The sequence below is a fragment of the Molossus molossus genome, unplaced genomic scaffold (genome assembly GCF_014108415.1).
Source record: "Molossus molossus isolate mMolMol1 unplaced genomic scaffold, mMolMol1.p scaffold_m16_p_19, whole genome shotgun sequence".
Classification (NCBI taxonomy): Eukaryota; Metazoa; Chordata; class Mammalia; order Chiroptera; family Molossidae; genus Molossus; species Molossus molossus.
The window spans coordinates 47,137,440-47,164,592 of NW_023425354.1; the positions used below are offsets into that span (position 1 = coordinate 47,137,440).

A 27,153-nucleotide genomic window follows, 5' to 3' on the forward strand; every position below is an offset into this window, starting at 1 on the left:
GCATGCTCCCTCCCGCCAGAGCCCGGAGTCCAATCTCCGTGCACCAAAAGGCGCAGGACCACAACCCCCTTCTCATTCCCCCTCCCCACGAGGCGTCCGTCGCGGTGTGTTTGCGTCATCGCGCCACGCCACCACTAGAGCCCCGGTGAAGATGGCCGCAGCCGTTCTTAGTGGGCCCTCTGCGGGCTCCGCGGCTGGGGTTCCCGGCGGGGCCGGGGGTCTTTCGGCGGTGGGCTCGGGCCCGCGTCTCCGTATGCTGCTGCTGGAGAGCGTGTCCGCGTTGCTGCAGCCGCGAGCAGGGTCCACCGTTCCTCCCGTGCATCCCCCAGTCCGATCGGCCCCACATTTGCCCGGGCTCATGTGCTTATTGCGGCTGCATGGGACGGTGGGCGGGGCCCAGGTGAGTCAGTGGCCGGCCTACCGGCGGCCCTGTTGGAAGGTTGGCTGAGCCACTGGTTGCCAGGTTCACGTTGAACTGCAGCCGCCGAAGGGGGGTGGAGGGAAGTAGAGCTGGGGACAGAAAGCGAATCCGGGTGTCAGTCTGGACGAAGTTCACGTATTTCTCCTTTATCAGCCACGAGTAGAAACCCAGGGGAAAAGATGGGCCTCGTTTCTCGATTGCTAGGCTCTTGGTAGTCACACACAACTGGAGTACATCCCAGGCCTGGTCATTCACTAGATCTATGACCTTTAGCTTCTTTTTCCTCTGGCAGTATCTATTTTTGGGATTTTTTCTACTGAGTGATTGAATGTATTCAACAAATAAATACCGAACTCATATTGAGGGCCAAGTACTGGATGCTTCAGTTAGTTGTAGAGGGGATGGCGATAAACAAAATGTTATAAAACACTATGAGCATTATATGGTAGAGAGTTTAAACTGAGACCCCCCCCCCCCCAAGAATTAGTAGGGGTTGGGTAGGGAAAGAGAATGGGAAGATTCAGTCAATGGAAAGCTCGCGTGGGAACAACCTCTGGTAGGAAGGAACTGAAAAGACAGGCATTGTGCCTGGGGCTTAGGTGGAGGGGAAGAGGAAAGGGCACTGTGAGGCTGATGAGGTAGGTAGGTAGTGGACAGGTCACACAGAGCTTTTTAGACTGGCTTAGGGTTCTTTGGATTATACAAAGAGTAGAATCTAACATCCATTCAGTTCTGCAAACTAGAAACCCAAATATCATCCATCCTAAACACTTCTTGCTCACACACCTCCATATGCACTCTATCAGGTCCTGTTGATTTTATCTTCTGAGTAGTTTTAGCTCTCTCCACTCCTTGCCATATCTTTGTACATGTAATTGCCTCCATCCTCATGTTATTGCCTCCATCCTAGCTTGAACTCCCATCTTGCCCAGGCGAAGCCACTAATTCTAAGAAGATATATGTTTAACCTATGGTAGGTGCTCCTTTAATATGTCTTGCCCTCCATCCTTTCTCCCAGTCCTCCCCCAAATTCCACTTGTGCTTCAAGACCAATGTACATGAGGTCTTCCTTGTCCAGCTTTTGTTATTGGGACTGTTCTAGCCCTGTGCTTCCTTTCAGGAAGAGTTGACACAACCTGCTGGGTGGTTCAGTTACTAGCCCCATATTTATGAGGGATGACCTCATTTATTACTTGTATTGTTGAGGGTGACAAAACCGTGCCTCTGCTATCTCAGCCCGGTTTCAGAAGCAGGAGCTGATTATATATTTTCTCTTCCTTCTAAATCTTCCTCCTTTGATTCATGTAGTTCCTAAGTATTTCTGAAATATTATCTATTCTGCCTGTGAATGTGTGATTTCTGTCATCATTTCTTTCAAGTCTTCCCCTCCTCCCTTAAGGCGAATTGCATGAACTTAATGCCTTGCTTATTTTCCCTAAATGTCTAAAGTCTAGTAGAATTTTTAGTAAAGAAGCTAAGGGTGATGTGGGAAACTAGACTCCTCCCTTTAATATTGCATATACCACATTTTTGGATATATCCTGCCTTGAATTTTTTCTACTTTTGTATCTGATATTGGGTCCTCAATATGTGGAACTGTATGATTTCCTTTGCTTTCCCATAGATTTTTATTTGATAAACACATTGAGTATCTGTTACGTGTTAGCTACTATTAGGTAACATCTCTAGGTAGATAAATAAGACAAATTCCCTGAGAGAGATTCTAGTGTAGTGGAGATGAGTAATGAAGGTCAGTAAATAGGCTTGGTGGTTGAGAGAAAAAGAGATCCATTGATTGGTCCATCCACCTAGGCTTACTCACCAACATTGCTTTCCCAGAGGCACTGTAAATTCACTAATTCCCAAATGCAGCTACCTTAGCACAGTTCACAGTTTCTGGCTTGGATTATAGCACCACTCTTCTAACTAGTCTCCTTGCCTTCACTCTTGCTCTTTTTAGTCAGTTTCCTACATAGCAACTGGAGTGAAGTTTCAGAAGGAAAATTCTGATCATTTAAAATCTGCCTTTTAAAATCCTTCAGTACTTGGGCTTTCTTGCTTTCGAGCTTTTGCATTTAATGTTCTCTGCTTGGACTCTCTCCCTGTGCTGCCTCCCTCTCATAATCTTTGCAATTCTCTGCTTATTTGTCACTGCCTTTGGGAAACCTTCTCAAACACCTGTGGTTAGCTGTTCTTTACTACACCATATTGAATTTATCTATTTCTACATTTCACATATAAATACAGCCTCCCTCCTCCACACCCATACAACTTGGTTTTGATTTTTTTTTTTTGTATAATTAAACACTTTATGGAAAATTTCAGATTATACAAAAATAGAGAAAATAGTATTTAGAACCATCTCACCCTAGACTGACCCCATCATTCACATTTAACAATGAACATTTTACCATTGTTGTTTAATTCCCACCATTCCAACTCCCCTCCACCCCCCCAACCTGGAGCATTTAAAGCAAATCTCAGATCTCATTTCCCTTGTAACTGCATGTGTTTTGAGGGACGGAGTGTCTCATTCTGCCTTCTATCCCCAGGGCTTTGTACTATCCCATTCCCTAGTCAGGAGCCAGTGATCTTTAAAAGAAAAAAACCTCAGTAAGATTACAATATTATTCTGCTTAAAACCAAACAGTTTTCATTGCACGAGGCCCTACAAAATGTGGCCTCTGCTTACCTTTTGACCTCATCTCATGTGACTCTCTACTTGTCTTAACTATACTCCAGCTACCCAAGCTAATTTCTTTGCTGGAGCATGCTGAGGCCACTGCTCATTAGTTTCTTTACTCTTCTCTGGGAAACTCAAGAGAAGGTGAGCTTCTCATTTAGGTTTCAACTTACATGTCACCATTTCAGAGGAGTCTTTTCTGACCACCCCTTCTTAAAATAAAGCAGTATTTTCTGTTCAGCCATTCTCTTTCACATTATCCTGTTTTGTTTCTTCCCTAGCATTTATTACTATTTGAAAGAAATGAACTAATTTTTTTATCTGTCATGTTCTGTTTTCTTCTTATCCAGTTTAAATTCTATTATAATCATTTCTTTGTCCGTCTTCCTTCATTGAACCTGCCTGACAATACCCTGCCTTTGTTAAATCCAACTCTGTTTATTCTTTTTTTTTTTTTTTAAATTTATTTTTGTTACAGATGTTTCTCCTTTTTTAACCCCATTGAGACCCTCCTCCCCATCCCCCCATCCCGTCCCTGGCTCTGTTGTCCATGTCCATTGGTTATGCGTACATGCATATAAGTTCTGTGGTTGAGGGTTGTCAGTCTGTACCCTACTTCCATGTCTCTGGGTCTACCCTATTCCTCAGACTGTTATAATCATTATACTCCACAAATAAGTGAGATCATGTGGTATTTGTCTTTTTCTGCTTGGGTTGTTTTGCTTAGGATAATACTCTCCAGGTCCCTCCATGTCGTCTCAAAGGTTAAGAGATCTTTCTTACAGCTGCATAGTATTCCATTGTGTATATGTACCACAGCTTTTTTATCCATTCCTACTGATGGACACGTGGGCTGTTTTCCAGATCTTAGTGATTGTAAATAGTGCTGCTACAAACATGGGGCTACATATATTCTTTCTGATTGGTGTTTCAGGCTTCTTAGGGTATATTCCTAGAAGTGGAATCACTGGGTCAAATGGCAATTCAATTTTTAATTTTTTGAGGTAACACCATATTATTCTCCATAGTGGCCGCACCAGTCTGCATTCCCACCAGCAGTGTACTAGAGTCCCCTTTTCTCCACACCCTCTCCAACACTTGTTTGATGATTTGTTGATGGCGGCCATTCTGACAGGTGTGAGGTGATACCTCATTGTTGTTTTAATTTGCATCTCTCTGATGCTTAGTGATGTTGAGCATTTCTTCATATGTCTCTTGGCCATTTGTATGTCCTGTTTGGAGAGGTATCTATTCGGCTCCTCTGCCCATTTTTTAATTGGGTTCTTTATCTTCCTTTTGTTGACTTCTATGAGCACTTTATATATTTTGGAAATTAAGCCCTTATCTGATGTATCATTGGCAATGATGCTCTCCCATACAGTGGGTTGCCTTTCCACTTTGATGGTTGTTTTTTTTGCTGTGCAGAAGCTTTTGCCAACTCTGTGTATTCTTGCCTGCACCTGCACCACTTGGTATAGCTGGAGAAGAACTTGTGTTTTGCTGATTGGTCTCACTTTAAATTCATGGCCATCATCATCCCAAGAGGACTCTTAGTGTTGCCTAGCAATCCTGTTACATTTCCACCTTCCTAGACAACCTTTGATTATTTCTCTCCATCTTTACTTTTAAGCTGATGAACTTGCTTCCCATTTCACTGAGAAAGTAGAAATAGTAAGATGGAAATTCCCATAGGCTCCCACCACTGTATCTGCTAGCTTTGCTGCATCCATGCCCATATACCCTGTCTTCCCTTCCATTACTAGGGATGAACTGGTCGATGGTCCTATCTAAGGCCAACCCTCTGCTTGTACACCAGATATATTCCCTCTCCACTTACACAAGTACATTGCTTCAGTAATTCTCCCCCACTCTCCATCATCAGATTTTCCCTCTCTGTTGGATCATTTTTATCAGCATACAGCTCAAAGCGGCTTTTTTGTTTTTCTTTATTGATTTTAGAGAGAGAGGAAGGGAGGGGAAGAGAGAGAGAGAAACATCAATGTGAGAGAGAACATTGATTGGCCGCCTCCTGCATGCCCCACACTGGGGATCCGGCCCACAACCTGGGCATGCGCCTTGACTGGGAATCGAACTGGCGACCTCTTGGTACATGGGTTGACACTCAACCACTGAGTCACACCAGCCGGGCTGCTTTTATTTATTTTTTATTTTTATTTTTCTTACCTTTTATTTATTTATTTTATTTATTTATTTTTTTTATCCTCATCCAAGGACATTTTTTTGTTTTTTGTTCAGATAGAGTGGGAGGGAGAGAGAGGAAGAGAGAGAGAGAGAAACATCGGCGTGAAAGGGACACATCAGGTGGCTGCCACCGCACAACTCAACCAGGACCGGGGACAAACTGCAACCGCGGTACATGCCCTTAGCAGGAACCGAACCCAGGTCTCTCTGGACCACAGGCCGATGCTCTAACCGTTGAGCAAAACCGGCCAGGGCAGGCTGGGCTGCTTTTAAAAAAAATATTTTATTGATTTTTTTTTTTTTTAGAGAGGAAGGGAGAGAGATATAGAAATATCGATGTGAGCGAGAAACATAGATTGGCTGCTTCCTGCACTCCCCCCTACTGACGATTGAGCCTGAAACCGGGGCATGTGACCTGATCAGGAATCAAACCAGGACCTCTCAGTCCATGGGGCGGTGCTCTAACTACTGAACCACACCGACCACAGCTCTGCTTTTCTTTTCTTTTTTCTTCTTCTTTTATCCTCACCCGAGGACATTTTTCCATTTTTTGTTCAGGTAGAGTGGGAGGGAGAGAGAGGAACAGAGAGAGAGAGAGAGAGAGAGAGAGAGAGAAACATCGACGTGAAAGGAACACATCGAGTGGCTGCCACCCGCACAACCAACCAGGGCCGGGGACAAACTGCAACCGAGGTACGCGCCCTTAGCGGGAACCGAACCCGGGTCTCTCCGGACCACAGGCCGACGCTCTAACCGCTGAGCCAAACCGGCCAGGGCTGTCTAACTTATTTCTCTCAGCATAATACCCTCTAAGTCCATCCATGTTGTTGCAGATGGCAAGATTTCATTTTTTTATAGTCAAGTCTCATTTCATTATGTATATACGCACCACTTCTTTATTCTTTCATCTATTAATGGATACTTAGGTTGCTTTCATATCTTGGCTATTTTAAATAATGCTGCAGTGAAGATATGGGTGCATATATCTTCATGAATGAGTGTTTTGGGTTTCTTTGGATAAATACGCAGAGGTGGAATTGCTGGGCCCTCCTTTGTCTTTCATTATAGCCTTTGTGTTAAAGTCTATTTTGTCTGGTAGAAGTATTCCTACCCCAGCTTTTTTTTTTTCCATTCCATTTTTATGAAATAACTTTTTTTTGTACCTTTTAGTCTGTGTGTGTCGTTTGATCTAAAGTAAGTGTAGACAGCATATGCAAGGGTGTTATTGTTTTTTAAAATTTTGTCTTTATTGATTTTTAGAGAGAGAGGAAGTGAGAGGGAGAGATAGAAACATTGATGAGAGAGAACATCAATCAGCTGCCTCCTGTGTGCCCACCACTGGGGATTGGGCCCAGAACCTGGGCATGTGTCCCGACTGGGAATCAAACCGGTGACCTCTTGCGGCATGGCTGTCGACGCTCAACCACTGAACCACACCAGCCGGATGGGGTCTCATTTTCTTATCCATTCAGTTACCTATATGTATTTTGATTGGTGCATTTAATTCACTTAAAGTAATTGCTGATAGATATATATATCTGTTGCCATTCTATTACTCATATATATTTATGTTTTTATTGATTTTAGAGAGAGAGGAATGGAGAGGGAGAGAGAGAAACATCAAAACGAGAGAGAAACTTCCATTGGCTTTCACATCCCCTACTGGGGATAGAGCCTATAACCTGGACATGTGGCCTGACTGGCAATCAAAAAGGCAACCTTTTGGTGCATGGGATGATGCTCAACCAACTGGGCCTCAATGGCCAGGGCATATTACTCACATTTTATACATATTTTTTTCTTTTTCAAGAAGTAATACTGGTTTGGTGGTGATGAACTCTTTTAGCCTATTCTTGTTTGGGAAGCTCTTTATCTGTCTTTTGATTCTAAATGGTAGCTTTGATGGGTAGAGTAATCTTGGTATAGGTCCTTGATTTACATTACTTGGAATATTTTGTGCCAGTCTGTTCTGGTTTGCAAAGTTTCTGTTGAGAAATCATCTGACAGTCTTATGGAAGCTCCCTTGTAAGTAAGTGCTTTTCTCTTGCTGCTTTGAAGAATCTGTTTGTCTTTGACCTTTGGCATTTTAATTATGATGTTTCTTGTGTGGGCCTCTTTGGGTTCATCTTGTTGGAAACTCTGTGCTTCCTGGACTTGTGTGTCTATTTCCTTTACCAGGTTAGGGACGTTTTCTGTCATTTCTTCAAGTAGGTTTTTAATTCCTTGCTCTCTCTCTTCTCCTTCTGGCACCCCCATGATGCAAATGTTGATATGCTTGATGTTGTCCTAGAGACCTCTTAAATTATCCTCATTTTGGGGGGTTCTTTTCTCTTTTTGGTGCTCTGTTGGGAGTGTTTTCTGCTACCTTATCTTTCAGATCACTGATTTGATTCTCTGCTTTATCTAATCTATTGATTCCCTCTAATATATTATTATTATTTTTTTACCCCCCTCTAATATATTCTTCATTTCATTTACTGTATTCTTAATTTCTGACTGGTTCTTTTTTATGTTTTCTATCTTCATTTTTAGGTTCCCTGTCTCTTTGTTGAAAGTCTCACTGAGCCCTGGCCAGTTTGGCTCAGCGGTTAGAGCGTCGGCCCACGGACCAAAGAGGCACGGGTTCAATTCCGGTCAAGGGCATGTACCTGGGTTGCAGTTCAGTCCCCGGCCCTGGTTAAGGTCGTGCAGGAGGCAACCAATCAATGTATCTCTCTCACACTGATGCTTCTCTCTCTCTGTCTCTCTCTCTCTTTCTCTCCCTCCCTCCTACTCTATCTGAAAATAAAAATAAATAAATAAATAAATAAATAAATAAATAAAAGAAAGTCTCACTGAGATCATGAAGCATTCTTATAACCAGTGTTTTGAACTCTGCATCTAGTTAGATTGCCTGTCTCCATTTTGTTTTCTTTTTCTGGAGTTTCTTGTTCTTTTCTTTCATTTGGGACTTGTTTCTTTATCTCCTCATTTTGGTAGCCTCCCTATGTTTGTTTATTTGTTTCTATGTATTAGGTAAAGCTACCATGTCTCCTGGTCTTGGTAAAGTGGCTTTATGTAGTAGGTGTCTGTGGGGCCAGTGGTCCAGTCTCCCTGGTCATCTGAGCTAGGTGCTCCAGGTGTGTCCCTTGTGTGAGTTATGTGTGCCCTCCTGTTGTAGTTCAGCCTTGATTGCTGTTGGCACATCAGTTAGATGGATTGATCCTCAGACTGATTGTTTATGAGGACTGGCCACGCCTACAGTGGAGGAGCTGTTGTGCAGGGGTAGACTCTGTGGGGCAGGATTTACTTTATCGGATACTGATGCCTGCTGAGTCTGCCCTTTGAGTGTGTCATTTCTAGAGGTGGTTGGTGGTGCTCTGATGCTGGCCCACTGGGTGTGTTGGTTTTGGGGCCTCTTGGAAGGTACAGGCTAAGGTCAGCTGCTGCTTGTACTGTGCTCAGGGCCACCTGGTATGAGCTACAAAGTGAACTGTAGATGGTTGCCACTTGTGCTGGGCTTGGAGGTGCCTGGAAGAGGCTAAACTCTGAACCAAGGCCAGATGCTGCTAGTGTTGTGCTTGTGGCAACTTAGCCAGATGGGGCATAGTGAGGCCAGATGCCGCTTGTTTGGGGTTTGTGAACCTTTGTGAGATTTCAGGAAACTCCAAAGCATAAGCCAAGATAGGCTGTTGACATGGAAAAGCCACTGGAAGCCACTTGGGTGGGTTGGCAAGTTGGGTGGGGCAATGCAAGCAAATTACTTGGGTGGGGTAAACAGTGTTAGCTAGGTTGATGGAGACTGAGATGTGTCCGCCTGCACCTGCAGGGAGAGCCCAGCAAAGGAACAATGGTTTCTGCCAGCACTTCTGTCGGGAGAAAGGTGCTCCTCCAGCCCTTGCCCCAAAGCCAGACAATTTATTCCTCCCTATATATCTCTAGTGCCTTTTGAGCTGCTGCCCCGGAGCTGGAGTTTAGAGGGAACGAGTCCAAATAAGTCTGTGTGCAGGCCCTTTAAGAGGAATGCCTGGGACTCCACAGCCTTCCATCTCACTCAGCCACAATCTCTGCTGCTTTTCACAGCCAGAAGTTATGGAGATTTCTTTTTTCAGCATTGGGATCCTGAGCTGGGGAGCCTAGTTTGGGGCTTCCTTGGCGGAGAAGGGAACCTTCACAGCAGAGAGATTCCTTCTGATTTAAAAAACTTTTTTTTTTCTTTATTGATTTTAGAGAGAGAAGAAGGGAGAGAGGGAGATAGAAACTTCGATGAAAGAGAACGTCAATTGGCCACCTCCTGCATGCCTCCCAATGGGGATTTGGCCCACAACCTGGGCATGTGCCCTGACCGGGAATTGAACCAGTGACCTCTTGGTGCATGGGTCAGTGCTCAACCACTGAGCCATACCGGCCAGCTTCCCTTCTGATTTTTAACTGATGCATGTGGGTGTCTGACTTCTTCTGTATAACCTTAGTTATAGGACTTCTATTCAGCTAGATTTAAGGCAGTTCTCAATGATTGTTGTTCTATAGTTTAGTTGTAATTTTGATGTGGTTGTGGGAAAAGATGGCACAGCATTTATCTACTCTGCCATCTTGACCGGAAGCTTACCTTGACATTCTTAAAAGCACTAAGGAAGCCAGGGACAGGAGAGGGGGATTTGTTTGGGGGTGAAGGAGGAAGGGTAATAGATGAGTTCAGTGTCCATTCAGCAAGCATTTGTGAATGTCTCCTCTACTAGATGCTGCTGAAGGGTACACAGGTGAAGCAGACCTGTCTTTGAGGTCTGGTAGCTGGGATGAGTTGGGCTGTCCTCTGTATAGCACTGATTTGTTGGGTGGAAAGTAGGAGAAGGGGTCAAGCAAGACATGAATTCGAGGAAAGCTTCAGGACAGGCTGCTGTGTGTGTCACCTAAAAATAGGACAAAGGCTGAAGGCCTCTTGAGGAATGGTCTTTTATCCTCAAAGGAGGTGGGACTTCAGAAAAGGCTTCATAGATACTGGGACAGGGAAGGGCTACGAGAAGCTCTGCATCTTTAGCATACTATTCCTGACTCACTGCCCTGTTTTCTTTCTTCCAGAACCTTTCAGCTGTTGGGGCATTAGTGGGTCTCAGTAATGCACGCCTCGGTTCTATCAAAACTCGGTAAGTCTTTAACTTTTTTTCTTCTCTAGAGGGATGTTTCCTTAGGAAGTGAGCTATACATCTGTCCATCCATTGTCACCACCCATGGGTTCAAGAGATTGCACCACCCAAGAGGCTGAGGAATGTCATTCTTTTCATGAGCTCACTTGAGTTGAATCTCACCTATTCTAGCTCAAGTTTCTTATGCCCCACCTGGGATTATGATGATCTCTGTTCCATTCTTTCCTTGATGCCTGCACCTCACTTTAAGTCTTCTAAGTATTTATTTATTTATCCTCACCTGAGGACATTTTTCCATTTTTTGTTCAGATAGAGTGGGAGGGGGAGAGAGGAAAAGAGAGAGAGAGAGAGAGAGAGAGAAACATCGACGTGAAAGGGACACATCGAGTGGCTGCCACCCGCATGACCCAACCAGGGCCGGGGACAAACTGCAACCGAGGTACATGCCCTTAGCAGGAACCAAACCCGGGTCTCTCTCGACTGCAGGCCAACACTCTAACCGCTGAACCAAACCAGCCAGAGCCTTCTAAGTATTTTAGGAGTTAGAAACCACAGTGACCTGGAGGTGAAGTCTCGCTGTAGTCCAGTGAGAGTAAAAGACCAATAAATAGCTTTCTCTGAAGTCTAGCCTCCACCTTTTATCACTCACTTCTTTCTTATAAGGTTTGAGGGCCTCTGTCTGCTGTCTCTGCTGGTGGGGGAGAGCTCTACAGAGATGTTCCAGCAGCACTGTGTCTCTTGGCTTCGGAGCATTCAGCAGGTCTTGCAGGTAAGGATTCAGCTGCTGCCCCGACTCCGCCTCCTCCCCCAGCCTCCTCCCCCAGAATGAGTCTTCATTCTGGCTGTGGTATGTTCTCTGTGGCTTGGACATTTAGTTCTGAGGACAGAATAATTAGAAGCAGTTTTCTGATAGCAGGGAGAATAAGCTTCAAATAGAAATCCTTTTAAACTTTTTGATATTTTCATCTGACCTTTCACACACTGTAATCTCTGATGGCTTCACTTCCTTATTAGCTTTCTAATGAGCGACATCTCTAAAGGTCCTTTTTTTGGTGTTTGATTTTTTTTTTCTTGCCTACTACTTTCTCTTTCAACATTTTAATATTTTTTCTACTTTTACATTCTTTGATGACATCTCCATTTACTTTCCACTGTCATGTTCTGAGCACACGTGGCAGGCTGTGTGCCAGGCTCTGGGGAGACAGTGGTAAGATGGACTTTACCCGCTTCTTGTGCTTAGAGTCTTGCTCAGGGGTTGGGAAACTTTCTGTGAAGTAAATGTTTATAGACAGTAAATCTTTTAGGTTTTGTGAACCACATATGGTTTCTGTTGCATATTGTGTTTTTCTTTGTTTAGTTTGCCAACCCTTTAAAAATGTAAAAATCATTCTTGGCTTATGGGTCATGCAAAAGCAGGCATCCACAGACCCTGCTTTGCTGGTTCCTGCTGTAGTGGAAGAGACTTCAGTTGAATAACTGTACAGATGAGTGTGAAATGATAAACTGAGGTGGGTGCTGTGGAGGCAAAGAATGTAGTCCTCTGAGAACATGTAGCGATAATCTGGCCCAGACTGAGGTGGTGTGGGTGATCAGGGTCAGTGCTGCAGAGAGGGCTTTTCTGAACTGGTGATTAGGAGTAAATTGGGCTAAGAAGTGTTTAAGTGTACAAAAGTCCCAAGAAAAGAGGAGTTTGGCCCATTTGAAGGATTGTAAGCAAGTGTGTGTGTCTGGGGCTGATGACATGTGACTGGGGAGGTAAGTAGGTGGGACCAAGCCATGTATGGTGTTGTAGGCACGCTAAAGAATTTGGTTTTTATTCTTGGAACAGTGGGAATTCATAGGTTTTAAGTAGGGGTGAGGAAGAGGTGGTGGTAATGGTGACATGATCAAATTTTCATTGGAAACTATCACTTTGGCTGCTCTGTGGAGAAAGGATTAGAGAGGAGCCAGAGCGGAAGCAGAAAGACCACAAAGAAGGCTATTAAAGTAACCTAGGAGAATATTCACAGTAGGCTGGACTAGGGTGGCGTTGGTAGAGATAATTAGATGAGTTCGAGAGAGATTTAGAGACAAAGTGGATGGGTCCTGATGGTGGAGTAGGGTCAGGGGGAGGATGTGTCCAGGAAGACTCCCAAGATTTCAGAACACTGGGAGACAGCCAGGTTCAGAGGCCTTGGGAATCAGTAGAAGGCTCCTTAGTCAGCATACCCCTGACCTGGTGAGTGGAAATGGCCAGGTGTCTCAGAGTATGTAACCTTGATGGGTCATTGGGTGGGTGGGGGCCTTCAGTCAGTATGTTTTACAGAGGGGAAGAGTCTTCAGCTTTTCGATGGCAGTTGGAGGTGAGGATGAAGATGAGATGAACAGGATGAGTCCTTACATAGAGTGGATTTGAAGGCACTTCACATTTAATGCTCAGGTAGAGGACAATGAGCTTACAAAGGAAAACGAGACAGCAGCAGAAGGGAGACAGCCAGATTGTGGGTTGGACGGAACCCAGGAGATCTTTCTGTTTATGCCGCTCTGAGGTGGAACAAGATGAGGACTGAGAATTGTTGATCAGATTTACCCGCTCAAGGGTTTTAAGACTGCAGTCAAATTGTTTTTGGTGGAGCAGTCTAGACTGAAGCCAGAGCGCCTGGAATGAGAAATGAGTGGGGAAGGGAATGGAAATAGGGACGATAGGCAATCCTTTCAAAGTATTTGACTCAAAGGGAGAGAAATAGCTGAGAGAAATAACTAAGGGAGAGAAATTGCTGCGATTGGGTGAGTGAAGTATGGACTTAAAAGAAGGATTTTATGATAAGAGAGACTTGATCATGTATATATGTCAGTGAGAAGAATCCCTTTTTTTTATCCTCACCCGAGGACATTTTTCCATATTTTGTTCAGATGGAGTGGGAGGGAGAGGGAGAGAGAGAGAGAGAAGCATCGATGTGAAAGGGACACATCAAGTGGTTGCCACCCGCATGACCCAACCAGGGCCGGGGACAAACTGCAACCGCGGTACGTGCCCTTAGCGGGAACCGAACCCGGGTCTCTCTGGATCGCAGGCCGATGCTCTACTGCTGAGCCAAACCAGCCAGGGTGAGAAGAATCTCTTTAAGAAGGACTAGTGGGAAATACAGGAGAGAGGGTGCTAGTTAATAGTGTAGGGTTCTTCTCGGCTGGTGTGGCTCTGGTTGAGCGTCGACCCATCGAGAGGTCACTGGTTCGATTCCTGTTCAGGGCACATGCCGGGTTGTGGGCTTGATCCCCAATGAGGGGCATGCAGAAGGCAGCCGGTTGATGTTTCTCATTGATGCTTCTATCTCTCCCTCTCCCTTCCTTTCTCTCTAAAAATCAAATAAAAACATTAAAAAAAAAATAGGGTAGGGTTCTCAGAAGAAGGGAGGCGATAGTCTCTGAAGCACAGTGGAAGGATTGTCTTGAATAGTGTAACAAGGAGAAGGTTGGAGAAGATGGAGATGGAGTTTTCAAGTTTGATATAGGGAAGGTGAGGAGTGCCCGTTTTTTGGGCTTCAGTTTTCTCTGATTCTGCAGGTTAGGTTATACAGAGGTGACAGTGGTGGGAGAAGGTTTGAGTAGCAGAGGGTGTTAACCAGAGGGATTACTGGACGGTGTTGAGGGCCCAATTGTAGTTGGTAAGCCCACCTAATAAACATTTTAAAAAGTATATATTTTTATTGGTTTAAAAAAAAAATAGAGACACACATTGATGTGGGAGAGAAACATTGATCAGTTGCCTCCTATACGCACCCTGACTGGGGATCGAATCCGCAACATGGGTATGTGCCCTGACCAGGAAGCAAACCCATGACATTTTGGTGCGTGGGACAGTGAGCCACACTGGTCAGGCCCAAATCGGGTTTTCTCCATGAGTTCTAGGGTAGGTTTGAGTGACTTAGAGAGATGCGGTGGTTGTGTTGTGGCAAAGGCTTTTGTTTTTCAGTCTGGGCATGCTCTTCTCCCATCCACTATAGGGAAGGAGAGTGTGGGAGAATCAGCTCTTGAGCTCTTCAAGTTAGATCTTTACGTTGTGGCTTAAAGACAAATTTCTAGGACTCCAGGTACCCCTAATATGAAAATGTAAACACTTGTCCTTTCCGTAGACAATTATGTTACTTTTGAGTACTCCATATCTCGAATGCACTCTGTTCCTAGTGGATATGATGGTAATATTGACATTGACTGTGTTTTTTCAAAGCCCCATGTTGTCATCCCTCTTGTTCCTCCTCCTCTTGGTGACCATGCAGGTGAGGTTGGGAGCATTGGGTGTTGTTGCTCTTTAGTCCCAGGACCCACCCCCCACGATGGATTTGGCTGTGGCTGTTCTGAGAGACCTGCTCCGATATGCAGCCCAACTTCCTACACTCTTCCGGGACATCTCCATGAACCACCTCCCTGGCCTTCTCACCTCCCTGCTGGGCCTCAGACCAGAGGTGAGACACCTCCCCAGCGCCTCTGCCTTACTCAGACCGCTTTATTAAGGAATGTGATGGGAATTGATTGGGGAATAGGATCAAAGAAGCGAAGAAGGAAGGGCCAAGAAAAAGTGTATGGAGGAGGGACCTTAAGGGGTTGTGGGGTGGCGATTGGGTCTGTGGGGGCATTGGGCCCTCACCTGTTCCTTACTTTGTTTTTCTCACAGTGTGAACTCTCAGCCCTGGAGGGAATGAAGGCATGTATGACCTATTTTCCTCGGGCTTGTGGGTCTCTCAAAGTAAGTATTCATGGAAATTCCTCTTCTCACCAACATAAGCCTTGTTAGCAATCTTACCTCAGATTCCATTGCTGGGACTTCTCAGCATTCTGTCATCGATCTCCACAGCCTTAATTATACTGCCTCATAGCACTTCACATGCATTATCTCATTTCATCCTCCCAGATGAAGAAATTGAAATGAAATACTTTGCCTAAGATCAGTAGAGATAGGAAACTGTATGTGAGACCAAAGCCCAGGCTCTTTTTTTTTATCCTCACCCGAGGGTATTTCTCCATTTTTTGTACAGATAGAGTGGGAGGGAGAGAGAGAGAGAAACATCGACGTGAAGGGACACATCGAGTGGCTGCCACCCGCACGACCAACCAGGGCCGGGGACAAACTGCAACCGAAGTACATGCCCTTAGCGGGAACCGAACCCGGGTCTCTCCGGACCGCAGGCTGACGCTCTAACCGCTGAGCCAAACTGGCCAGGACAAAAGCCCAGGCTCTTAACCATGGGCTCCTTCCTCTTTCTGCCCTCTTCTCTGTATGTCTAGAGTGTCCTGCCTGTTTTTCTACCATTTGGTCTTACTTTGTTCCTAAGGCTCTTGTAATTTCCTCCAGGAAGCCTTCCTGATTTGTTATTTCCCTGTAACAACTTCTCCAACATCTCTTCTTATATTCTTGCCCAAACTTCCTTTGTTACTTCCTCACCCTTTCTCCCAAGCTGTCATGACCCATACAGGATGGTGGTATGGCTGAGCTTATGGGGTCAAACAGGTAGGGGTATATGGGTCAGATGAGAGGAGGTCAGTGAAAGAGTCAGCTTTATTTTCAAGGAGGTACAATAACAGATGAATGAATGGTTAAATTCTGCCAAAGCAGTAACAGTTCAAGGGCCCTTTGCAATGGGCACAGGTTTTGTTTCCAGTATAATTGGATGCCAACTAGTATCTAAGAACAAATAGGTGTTCTCCTGCAGATTAAATGCTCTCTGTTTTGTTATACTCATAGCTTGACAAACCATTGGGCATCTTCTTACTCAGATGGAAGCACAAATCTATATAGAGAATTAGAATTAGCATTAAAGTAATAAATTTTTTAGTATAATTGACGTGGTTAACAGTATCAGCCATTGATTGGTATTATCAGTTAAGGGGGAGTTTGCCATTCAAATTTTGAAAGTAGGATCACATGGTTTTATGAGAAAGTAAAAGAAAGGGTAAGGGAACTGGTATTAGGTTCCCACAGTATGCCAGGCACTCTGTTGAGTGTCGGAGATGTGTTGTATCATTTTTTCATTATAGTAGTTTTGTGGAGTTGGTGTCACCAAACTAATCAGGAAACAGGCCCACAGGTATTTAACTTAACCCAGGGTTGGTATCTGGTAGTTGTAAAACCCGTGTAAGCCAGATCTGTTTGCCCTTAAAGCCTGTTTTTTTTTGTTTTCCACTTAACCAAACTCCCTAGAAGCTTTTAAGAACATAAGATTGGCAGGTAGGCTTCAACACTAACGCTAGCTCTGATCAGTTAGTGGCTTGAGAAGGATCGTGAGCCAGATGCTTACAGTCTGGGTACGCATGCTGTAATCTGGGGGTGGTGTCTGCAGTGGCTTTAGTAACTGGCTACCGGCAGTATCTAAAAAGTCCCTGAGCCCTGGCCGGTTTGGTTCAGCGGTTAGAGCGTCGGCCTGTGGTCCAGAGAGACCCGGGTTCGGTTCCCGCTAAGGGCATGTGCCTCGGTTGCAGTTTGTCCCCGGCCCTGGTTGGTTGTGCGGGTGGCAGCCACTCAATGTGTCCCTTTCATGTCGATGTTTCTCTCTCTCTCTTCCTCTTTCTCCCTCCCACTCTATCTGAACAAAAAAAAAAAATGGAAAAAGATGTCCTCGGGTGAGGATAAAAAAAAATAAAAATAATAAAAAGTCCCTGAGCCGGTGACACTCAGAGAGCATGGAGTCACATCCATGTTCTTTATTTTCATGTAAATGTCACTAATGACAGGTAATAGAATCTTTGAGTAGGCAGGGCAAGACTTTTGTCAAGAAGGCATTTGGAGTAACTTGTGGATTTTACTTAAGTTTAGAAAAGTTTTTTGTTTAATTTTGTTTTTTACTGAAGTTTTACTAAGTTTAATAAAAACTGTCTTCTAAAACATTCTGTAAATGATCAAATTAGATAGTCTAGATAGATCTTTTTTTTATCCTCACCCGAGGACATTTTTCTATTTTTTGTTCAGATAGAGTGAGAGAGGGAGGGGGGGGGAGAGAGAGAGAGAGAAACATCGATGTGAAAGGGACACATTGAGTGGCTGCCACCTGCACGACCCAACCAGGGCCGGGGACAAACCACAACCGAGGTACGCGCCCTTAGTGGGAACCGAACCCAGGCCTCTGGACCACAGGCCGACGCTTTAACCGCTGAGCGATACTGGCAAGGGCTAGATAGATCTTTGTTCCTGACCTCTCCCTGGTCAAAGTTTGTGAGGTGTTACTGTAAATGTCTATTTCGATACAGCTCATTTTGGGGTTATCTTTATCTACTTGTGTTCCCCATGAAAGTGGAGGGAGAATTGAGTGTTACCTGCTGGGTTAAGATTTGAATAGTCAGGGAGACTAGAATGCCAAGTGTTTCCTCTCTTTGTGCCTCTTAATTTTCATTGTGAGTGGTCAGGAGCATTCATCTGTAATTTACAGCCTCTTGTCAGACGTGTAGTTTTTGAAGTTGTGGCCTGCATTTTGAGTATTCTTTCCAAACCAATAACACTTTCATATGTTGTTAACAGGGTATATATAAAAAAAAAAAGAAAGCCCTGGCCGGTTTGGCTCAGCGGTTGGAGCGTCGGCCTGCGGTGCAGAGAGACCCGGGTTCGGTTCCCGCTAAGGATATGTACCTCGGTTGTAGTTTGTCCCCGGCCCTGGTTGGTTGAGAGGGTGGCAGTCGCTCGATGTGTCCCTTCACATCGATGTTTCTCTCTCTCTCTCTTCCTCTCTCTCCCTCCCATTCTATCTGAACAAAAAATGGAAAAATGTCCTTGGGTGAGATTAAAAAAAACCCCAAAAACAGCCCTGGCCAGTTTGGCTCAGCGGTTAGAGCGTTGGCCTGCGGTCCGGAGAAACCCGGGTTCGGTTCCCGCTAAGGGCATGTACCTCGGTTGCAGTTTGTCCCCGGCCCTGGGTGGTCGTGCGGGTGGCAGCCACTCGATGTGTCCCTTTCACATCGATGTTTCTCTCTCTCTCTCTCCCCCTCCCACTCTATCTGTACAAAAAAATGGAAAAATGTCCCCGGGTGAGGATTAAAAAACAAAACAAACCAAAAACAAACAAACCAAAAAAAAAACACAGGGTATATATGCCTTTATGAATGACATGTCATCTAAAGAACTCGCTGTTGAGGATTTTGTCTTTGTTGCCAACATGTTAGATAAGAATCTGTTTTGTGCAAAGGCCCTAGGGGTAACTTGTACTTGGAAATCTTGCAGATCAGTGCTTAGGAAATGGATACTTGGCATTTTTGGAATATTTACTTATTCTCTGTCCCATCTCCCAGAAGCTCCCAGGGCAGCTGTACTCTCCAAGTTCCAGATTACTCCTCCTAAATGATGTATCTCAAGCATTCTTAGTCTATGAAGTCACTCTGTAGACGCTTTTCCTCGCCTCACCAAATCAATTAGTAATTCCTTGGAATAAGTGGGAAGGCCAGCTGCACTCTTTTTAAATAAATTTTTTCTTTATTGGTTTTAGAGAGAGAGGAAGGGAGAGGAAGAGAGAGATAAAAACATCCATGGAAAGGACATTAATTGTTTGCTTCCTGCATGCCCCCCACTGGGGATTGGGCCCACAACCTGGACATGTGCCCTGACCGGGAATTGAACCAGCGACCTCTTAGTGCATGGGTCAGTGCTCAACCACCGAGCCACACCGGCCGGGCCAGCTGTACTCTTGAGAGATACATTGGACATGCATGTGTACTGCATTTCAAGTAAAGTGTTCCCAGTGAGCCGTTGCTTTAGTTTACTTTGTGGGTCACCTGGGCCGACCTGTGGTCAGAGCCATGTCCCTGTACTCTGCTTTATTGCAGTCACATAAGCAGACTCCTGTTGGCCTCAGCCCAGCTTTTGGAGCCAGAGTCTCAGGAAAAGTGTGAGCAGTGAGTTGGCCAAAAGGGCTGAGTACCACTATAGCTGGGGCTTTGGCACCTCTCTAAGAACTCTTATCCTTGGAGAAGCCGGTGAAGCAGGAGACCTGTGGCTGATACTGTACTTGTGTGGCAGTGTTCTGCGTCCCGCCACATCAGACATGAAAGTGCTGTTCAAGTCCTGAGGGAAATGGTTCCTGGCCTTCTTTTATTCTGGCATCAGCTGTAACAGTGCTTGTCTCCTGGTCAGTAGGAATCCTGAAGTGTAATGTGGGCAACTAACTGGTTCCTGCCACAGGGTTGGTGGGAGGGAGTGCTCGGAGAGCTGGTTTCTGCACCACACCAGAATTTTAAGGGAAACCGATTCTGTTGAAATCTATATTTTAAAAAATTTGATAGAGTAGTATGTGCTTCTTCATTAATATGTCAAACAGAGAGATCTAGCAGCAGGTCTGATAACTAGTGAATCTCAAATTAGTGATAACACGGGAATGGTGTTTCAAGATACTTGTTACAATTATAATTTGAAATGAAAATGAATGATTATTAGTGACAGCTGGAGGTACTGTTAATACTACTGTGGCTTTTTGTTTACATTTATAATAGAAATAAACATTACCTTTTACTTACCGGTTAGTGAAAATGATATAATTTCCCCCATCCATTTCATAGGCCCATTTGAGTCTACCCCCAAATGCATTGCGGCCCAGGTCGAACACTTCCGTGCCAGCAGCTGCACACAGCAGGCTGGCAGTGTTTGCTGACCGACAGGCCGCTGCTCTGAGATGTGCTGCCTCAGTTCTTCTCTAGAGGCCTTCCCTCTCTATTGACCTTGACCTGTCCTCACACCTCTGGTTAGTGCCTCAACTCCCAGCTTGGACCCTTGCTTCTTGTCTAAGCTGGTAGGGAGTTGGGTGTGGGGGTTGCCCTTTTCAGTACTCTGTGTCCTTTTGGCTCAAGGGAAAATTGGCAGCAGGGAGCATAGTGTCTGTGGGGCACAGACCAGACCCTTTCCCCACCAAATGGGAGCTAAGGACGAGAGCTGGCATTCAGGATGCCTTTCTACCACGAGAGTATGCCTGCTCCCAGGCACGATGCCCATAGAGTGCTTTGCTTCTTGTGTCTGCAGGAAGGAAAGGGCGAGGGCTTAGATTCTGCTGCTGGGAATGGACAGGGTGTATGTCTCTGGCCCTTGGAGCTGACTCACAGCTTTTTCTTCTCTGTCCACAACCCAGGGCAAGCTGGCCTCATTTTTCTTGTCTCGGGTGGATGCCTTGAGCCCTCAGCTGCAGCAGGTAAAGGAAAAGGAGGCAAATGAGAAGCCTGGGCATGAGTTGTAGCTTCTCTTATCTCTCATTCTTAGCATTTCTCTGTTGTTAACTGCCTGGACCATGTTCCCGCTTCCCTCCCTATTAGCATACTCCAGAGGCACAAGGCATGATTTCTGCCTTCGTGTTTCCACCTGTGTCCTTCTGCCGCGTTGTCTTTTTTCTGTGTTCACTAAGAGCTCTCTGTGTTCTCCATTTTTCTTGGTGTGGGTGGCACTGGGGGTTCTGGCTGGGCTGGATTCCCACCTGACCAAGTTTCTGACGTTTCTTCTGCAGTTGGCGTGTGAGTGTTATTCCCGGCTGCCCTCTCTAGGGGCTGGCTTTTCCCAGGGCTTGAAGCACACCGAGAGCTGGGAGCAGGAGCTACACAGCCTGCTGGCCTCACTGCACAGTCTGCTAGGGGCTCTGTACGAGGGAGCAGAACCGGGTAGGTCCATGGCAGGTAGTCAGTGGCAGTGTGGCTGGGGAACATGGCAGGAGGGTGGCCCACAGAGGCGGGACAGTTGATTTCTAGGCAGAATGGTGGATCATCCACCAGAAATGAAAACGGAGGGGATGAAGAACTTGTTAAAAGGCATGTAAAATACAAACGTCCTCAGAAAGTGATTTTTGTAATTTTCTTTGAATACTGATGTTATAAACAGCAAACTATGTGGCAGCATGTAGAAGACTACTGGGACAAAATTTAAATAAAAATCAACACTTAAAGTAAAAACAAAAATGAAGACAGAGGGGATGGAAAAAGCCCTGGATTGTGAAGGTACTGTGTTTCTGTCCAGCTCCGGTGCAGTATGAAGGCCCTGGAGTGGAGATGCTGTTTTCCCCCTCGGAAGATGGTGATGCCCATAACCTTCTCCGGCTTTGGCAGAGGTTTTCCGGGCTGGCCTGCTGCCTGGGGCTCATGCTCAGGTGTGTGAGTGAGTGCTGGAGGGAGCATGGGCCTGGAGGGGAGAGACTGACCTGGGGGTGTCTTTTGCATCGTGAAGAAGGGGATTGAGGTGGGTGTGAGGCATGCCGGGAACCTGTGCTGAGGGTCTTCCTGCTCTGATTCTCTTTAGCTCTGAGTTTGGGGCTCCCGTGTCCATCCCTGTGCAGGAAATCCTGGATGTCATCTGCCGGACCCTCAGCATCAGTGCCAAGAATATTGTAAGTGGTGGTTGTCCTCTGTTCACAGCCCTTCCTCAGGACCCAGGGCCACCAGGAAGGTAGTGTGGGAGCTGAAGCTGCCCAGATGCTGTATCCCTGAGGTTGTCCTGGGCCGATCCTTACTTCTCTCCAGATGCCATTATTCCTTGTGCTTCTCCTGACACATGTGCACATCAGAATGGATTCTCCCACCTAGTGCAGGGACCCCTGTAGCACATGCTTCTAGGGGAGGGCAGGCTTGGGGCAGCTGAGTCATTGCTGAGAGGTCAGCCGTCCCTTCCCTCATCCTCATCCTTCTTCCAGGGTCTGTTTTATAGGATGGGGGGGTGATCTTGTTGGGAGAGCTGGGCTCGGGGTGGTTCCTTACATGTGTGTACACATGTATTTAGTCACACACATCTGCTCCGTTTCCATTTCTCTCTCTGTCATACTTCCCCCACTCCTTTTGCCAATTTTCTAATGCAGAGCCTGCTTGGAGATGGTCCCCTGCGGTTGCTGCTGCTGCCTTCGATCCACCTGGAAGCCTTGGACCTGCTGTCCGCGCTCATCCTTGCGTGAGTGGGACTAGGTGGAGTGTGGTGAGGGGCCTGGGACATGCTGGGAATGTGGGTTACTGTTGTGTCTTAACCCCCAGATGTGGAGGTCGGCTCCTGCGCTTTGGAGCCCTGATCAGCCGCCTGCTTCCACAAGTCCTCAATGCCTGGAGCATCGGTAGGGACACTCTCTCTCTGGGCCAGGAGAAGCCTTACAGGTAACTATCAAGGATGGGGATAAAGACGAGAGGGTAGGAGAGCAGGTGCAGGTGGGCTGGGGGTTCCAAGAGGCTGGGCGGACTGAGGGAGGAGAGGCAGGATCTGGTGTGTTGACTCCCCTTTCATAAGCTGCCCTGTTCACCCACAGCGCCATGCGGACCAAGGTGTACGCTGTGTTAGAGCTGTGGGTGCAGGTGTGTGGTGCCTCGGCAGGAGTGCTTCAGGGAGGAGCTTCAGGAGAGGCCCTGCTCACCCACCTGCTCAGTGACATCTCTCCCCCAGCTGATGCCCTGAAGGTGAGTGAGGCCTCTGCTCACCCTCTCCTCATCCTGCACACCTTGTCCACATGAACCTCCTGGCTCTGTTCTCCTTCCTGTTTGCCGTGATCATGGTTTATGTTTCCCTCCACCACCAGCTGCGCAGTCCCCGGGGGAGCCCTGATGGCAGTTTGCAGACGGGGAAGCCCAGCGCCCCCAAGAAGCTAAAGCTAGACATGGGGGAGGCTATGGCTCCGCCCAGCCACCGAAAAGGGGATAGCAATGCCAACAGCGATGTGTGTGCAGCTGCGCTGAGAGGTGGGTGAGGCCTGGGCCCGCACCAGCAGGGTGCTGGGATGGCCTGGGGCTGTAGCTAAAACCAGTTGTTGAAGTGGACTGTGTGGATAAAATGCAGAACCAGCTAAAAACCCGCAAGAGAGGCCAAAGGAGCAGAAGCAGCCGTGCAGCTCCCAGGGCTTCGGCAAAATCTTAGCTCTGCTGTCAGATGGGGGGATTGTGTCATTTATACTGCCTCCCAGGGTCTCATTTATCTTTTTTTTTTTTTATCCTCATCCGAGGACATTTCTGCATTTATCTTCAGATAGAGCGGGAGGGAGAGAGGGAGGAAGAGAGAGAGAGAAATATTGATGTGAGTGAGACACATTGAGTGGTTGCCAACCAGAGCGGGGACAAACTGCAACCGAGGTATGTGCCCTTGGTGGGAACCGAACCTGGGACTCTCCAGTCCGCAGGTGGATGCTCTAACCACTGGGAAAACCGGCCAGGGCGGGTTTCATTTGTCTTGATTGCATAACCTCTGCCAGGGACGGCTGTAGCAAGGGGGAAATCCCTGTCCTGTGGCGTTTAACCAAGACCCTGCAGGCAGGCTGCCTTGGGGGTTTCCTGCTTCCAACACAGTCGCTCATCTGGAAGCAGAGTATAGTCAATTACTGTGCAGTTAATGGGTGCCTTTCCTTCAGGTCCCCTACATTTCACTGCCTGCCACCCTGCCCCACGTGAAGGGGAGAGCCAGTGCTCCTCAAATACACAAGTGTACATTTATAATGTACCACATTATCAACTACATTACACTATGTAGCATGATCCCCATTTCATGGTGGAGAAAACGGGCTTAGAGCAGCTAAGAGACTTGCCTGAGTCAGGGCAAGGGGGGCGCTCACCTTGAAGCGAGTGCTGCGGAAGCCCTTGCTCTCAGTCCTGTTCGTAGCCTGCCTCTTCCACACCATTCTTCTTCCCAGGCCTCAGCCGGACCATCCTCATGTGCGGGCCTCTCATCAAGGAGGAGACTCACAGGGTTAGTGGAACCTGGTCCCCATGGAGAAGGGGTAGGGCCACTGCCTGTTCATGTGGGGGCTGAACCCCCAGAGGGTGTCCATTCCAGCTTGGGAGGAGGCTCTGGGGAAGGGTTGGGTAGTCTCTGGTGTCTCTAGTTGTGCCCTGTGTCCTTTGCAGAGACTGCATGATCTGGTCCTACCCTTGGTCATGGGTGTCCAACAGGGCGAGATCCTAGGCAGCTCCCCATATACCAGCTCCCGCTGCCGCCGTGAACTTTACCGCCTGCTGCTGGCTCTGCTGCTGGCACCTTCTCCTCGCTGCCCGCCTCCTCTCGCCTGTGCCCTGCAAGCCTTCTCCCTCGGCCAGAGAGAAGACAGCCTCGAGGTAACTGCTGACTGGGGCCGAGTCCGCCTCTTTGGTTTCAGCATTCTCTTGTTTCTGGTGCTGGCAGGCTCCTCTCCGGTGCGTGAAACCCTGTATTCCTGATGCTCACACTTTTCTTCCTTCCTCAGGTCTCTTCTTTCTGCTCAGAAGCACTGGTGACCTGTGCTGCTTTGACGCACCCCCGGGTTCCTCCTCTGCAGTCCATGGGCCCCACCTGCGCCACACCGGCTCCAGTTCCTCCTCCTGAGGCCCCGTCTCCTTTCAGGGCCCCCCCCTTTCATCCCCCAGGCCCCATGCCCTCAGCAGGCACCATGCCCTCAGCAGGCACCATGCCCTCAGCGGGCCCCGTGCCCTCAGCAGGCACCATGCCCTCAGCGGGCCCATTGCCCCCAGCACGCCCTGGACCTCCAGCCACAGCCAACCACTTAGGCCTCTCTGTCCCAGGCCTGGTGTCTGTACCCCCCCGGCTCCTTCCTGGCCCAGAGAACCACCGAGCAGGCTCAAATGAGGACCCCGTCCTTGCCCCTAGTGGCACCCCTCCACCTACTATACCCCCGGATGAAACTTTTGGGGGGAGAGTGCCCAGGCCAGCCTTTGTCCACTATGATAAGGAGGAGGCGTCTGATGTAGAGATCTCCTTGGAAAGCGACTCTGATGACAGTGTGGTGATCGTGCCTGAGGGGCTGCCACCCTTGCCACTCCCACCCCCCTCGGGCACCACGCCACCCCCTGTTACCCCGGCTGGGCCACCAGCAGTCTCCCCTCCTTTACCAGCCAAGGAGGAGCCTGAAGAGCTTCCTGCAGTCCCAGGGCCTCTCCCTCCACCCCCTCCCCCTCCTGTTCCAGGCCCTGTGACACTCCAGCCACCCCAGTTGGTCCCTGAGGGAGCTCCTGGTGGGGGAGGACCCCCAGCCCTGGAAGAAGATTTGACGGTTATTAACATCAACAGCAGTGATGAGGAGGAGGAGGAAGAGGAAGAGGAGGAAGAAGAGGAGGAGGAAGAGGAGGAGGAAGAAGATTTTGAGGAAGAGGAAGAGGATGAGGAAGAATATTTTGAAGAGGAAGAAGAGGAAGAAGAGTTTGAGGAGGAATTTGAGGAAGAGGAAGGTGAGTTAGAGGAAGAAGAAGAGGAGGAGGACGAGGAAGAGGAGGAAGAATTGGAAGAATTGGAGTTTGGCCCAGCTGGTGGGGAGGTTGAAGAAGGAGGACCTCCACCCACCAGCCTGCCTCCAGCTCTGCCCCCCACTGAGTCCCCCAAGGTGCAGCCTGAGCCAGAGCCGGAGCCTGGGCTGCTGTTAGAAGTGGAGGAGCCGGGGGCCGAGGAAGAGCATGGGGCTGAGACCGCACCCACGCTGGCTCCTGAGGTGCTCCCCTCCCAAGAGGAGCTGGAGAAGGAAGGGGGGAGCCCCCCAGCAGGGCCACCTCCTCAGGAGCTTGTTGAAGAGGAGCCCTGTGCTCCCCCAGCCCTGCTGGAAGAGGGGACTGAGGGTGGGGGTGATGAGGTACCACCCCCACCAGAGGCACCTGCAGCAGAAGAAATGGACATGGAGACTGAGACGGAGACCCCGGCTCTCCAGGAAAAGGTGAGTGGGCCAGGCAGGGAGGGCAGCTCTCAGGGGCTGCGCGGGCGGAGGAAGAGGGCTTGCAGCTGCTTGTGTTAGGGAAGGGCTGTCCCCAGTCTGACCCACTCTTCTGTGTATGTATGTGAGACTGTTTTGACTCATGTCTTTGTCCCTAAAAGGAGCAGGATGACACAGCTGCCATGCTGGCTGACTTCATTGATTGTCCTCCTGATGACGAGAAGCCACCACCTGACACAGAGCCTGATTCCTAGCCCTCTACCCACCCCCAATCATTTCCAATAAAGTCATGTACTTGGATATTGACTGCTGCTTCTGCCTTTTGCCACAGCTGTGCTCCAGCCAGACGCCCTACAGTATGCGGGGCTCTTCAGGGTGTCCAGTGTTCCTCAGGTGTCTGCACAGCTGTTCTGTTGTCTCCATTGTCTAAAGGAGGAGCCATTGACTTAAAGAGAGTTTACTCACTGAGTTCTGTGAAATTTGAACCTTAGGTGTACCAAATTCGAGGGACATCCATACTGGGTATGGACAGTGGTTCTGTTCTGGGGCTGGTCCTTCCAGTGACAACATCTCAGCCCTCCCCAGCCCCCAGCACCTCCCTGGCAGGAATTTGACAAGCTCACCCTAGGCCCTCCTACCCATTCTTGAGTTTGGACATTTCCTAGCCCAGTGTCTGATCCCTTTAAGCAGTTCTGTGTATTCTAGGCCTTGCTGGGATGCATGTGTGAGCATGAACCCGGAAGTGTGTACGTGAGGGTGTTAAAGTTTATGGGCTTGAGCTAAATGCCCCATGATTCTTTTACTCTCAGTCTACTGAAGGATGAGCATAAGTAAAGGGCCTTGGAAATGCAGAAAAGGGAGTGACTTCCCCACTGCGTGTATCCTGAGTGATATTTGAGCTAATTTTGGGAAACTTGGGAGTTTAAAAATTTCCCCAAACTTGTTTTCAAAAATTTCAAACCAGAAAATTTGGAAGAATACTACAGTATAATACCTTTGCATAAATTAATCGTTAATATTTTCTCACGTTAGCTTTTCTCTATAACGTCTGTATGTATGTATAGACATGTATTTATATATATATACTTAAATCTGTTGTGATCAGTACACATTTATATGTGTGCACATTTCTTTTGTGGGACC

The 27,153-nt window shown here is 47.4% G+C and overlaps 1 protein-coding gene across 2 annotated transcripts; it reads left to right on the forward strand.

Moving 5' to 3' along the window:
* On the forward strand, positions 1-26,312 carry PELP1 (proline, glutamate and leucine rich protein 1). 2 transcript variants are annotated; one of them, XM_036269125.1, is made up of 17 exons: positions 1-400; positions 10,365-10,429; positions 11,093-11,198; positions 14,722-14,871; positions 15,081-15,152; positions 20,503-20,562; positions 20,872-21,022; positions 21,375-21,504; positions 21,654-21,741; positions 22,207-22,295; positions 22,376-22,492; positions 22,642-22,789; positions 22,909-23,068; positions 24,010-24,065; positions 24,224-24,430; positions 24,559-26,013; positions 26,172-26,312. In XM_036269125.1, the coding sequence occupies exons 1-17, from the start codon at positions 152-154 to the stop codon at positions 26,262-26,264; spliced, it is 3,396 nt and encodes a 1,131-aa protein (XP_036125018.1). In that variant the 5' UTR covers positions 1-151; the 3' UTR covers positions 26,265-26,312. The 2 variants fall into 2 exon arrangements, with proteins under 2 accessions (XP_036125018.1, XP_036125019.1); XM_036269126.1 differs by lacking the exon at positions 1-400 and having other exon boundaries at positions 10,243-10,429; positions 14,686-14,871; positions 26,172-26,279.
* The last annotated feature ends 841 nt before the right edge of the window (positions 26,313-27,153 follow it).

Bases quoted from the DNA above. Each gene is read 5' to 3' on its own strand.
- PELP1 (XM_036269125.1), top strand. From the start codon at position 152: ATGGCCGCAGCCGTTCTTAGTGGGCCCTCTGCGGGCTCCGCGGCTGGG. The intron at 21,505-21,653 runs GTGTGTGAGTGA...GATTCTCTTTAG, and splicing joins TGCCTGGGGCTCATGCTCAG to CTCTGAGTTTGGGGCTCCCG. The intron at 26,014-26,171 runs GTGAGTGGGCCA...TGTCCCTAAAAG, and splicing joins CCCCGGCTCTCCAGGAAAAG to GAGCAGGATGACACAGCTGC.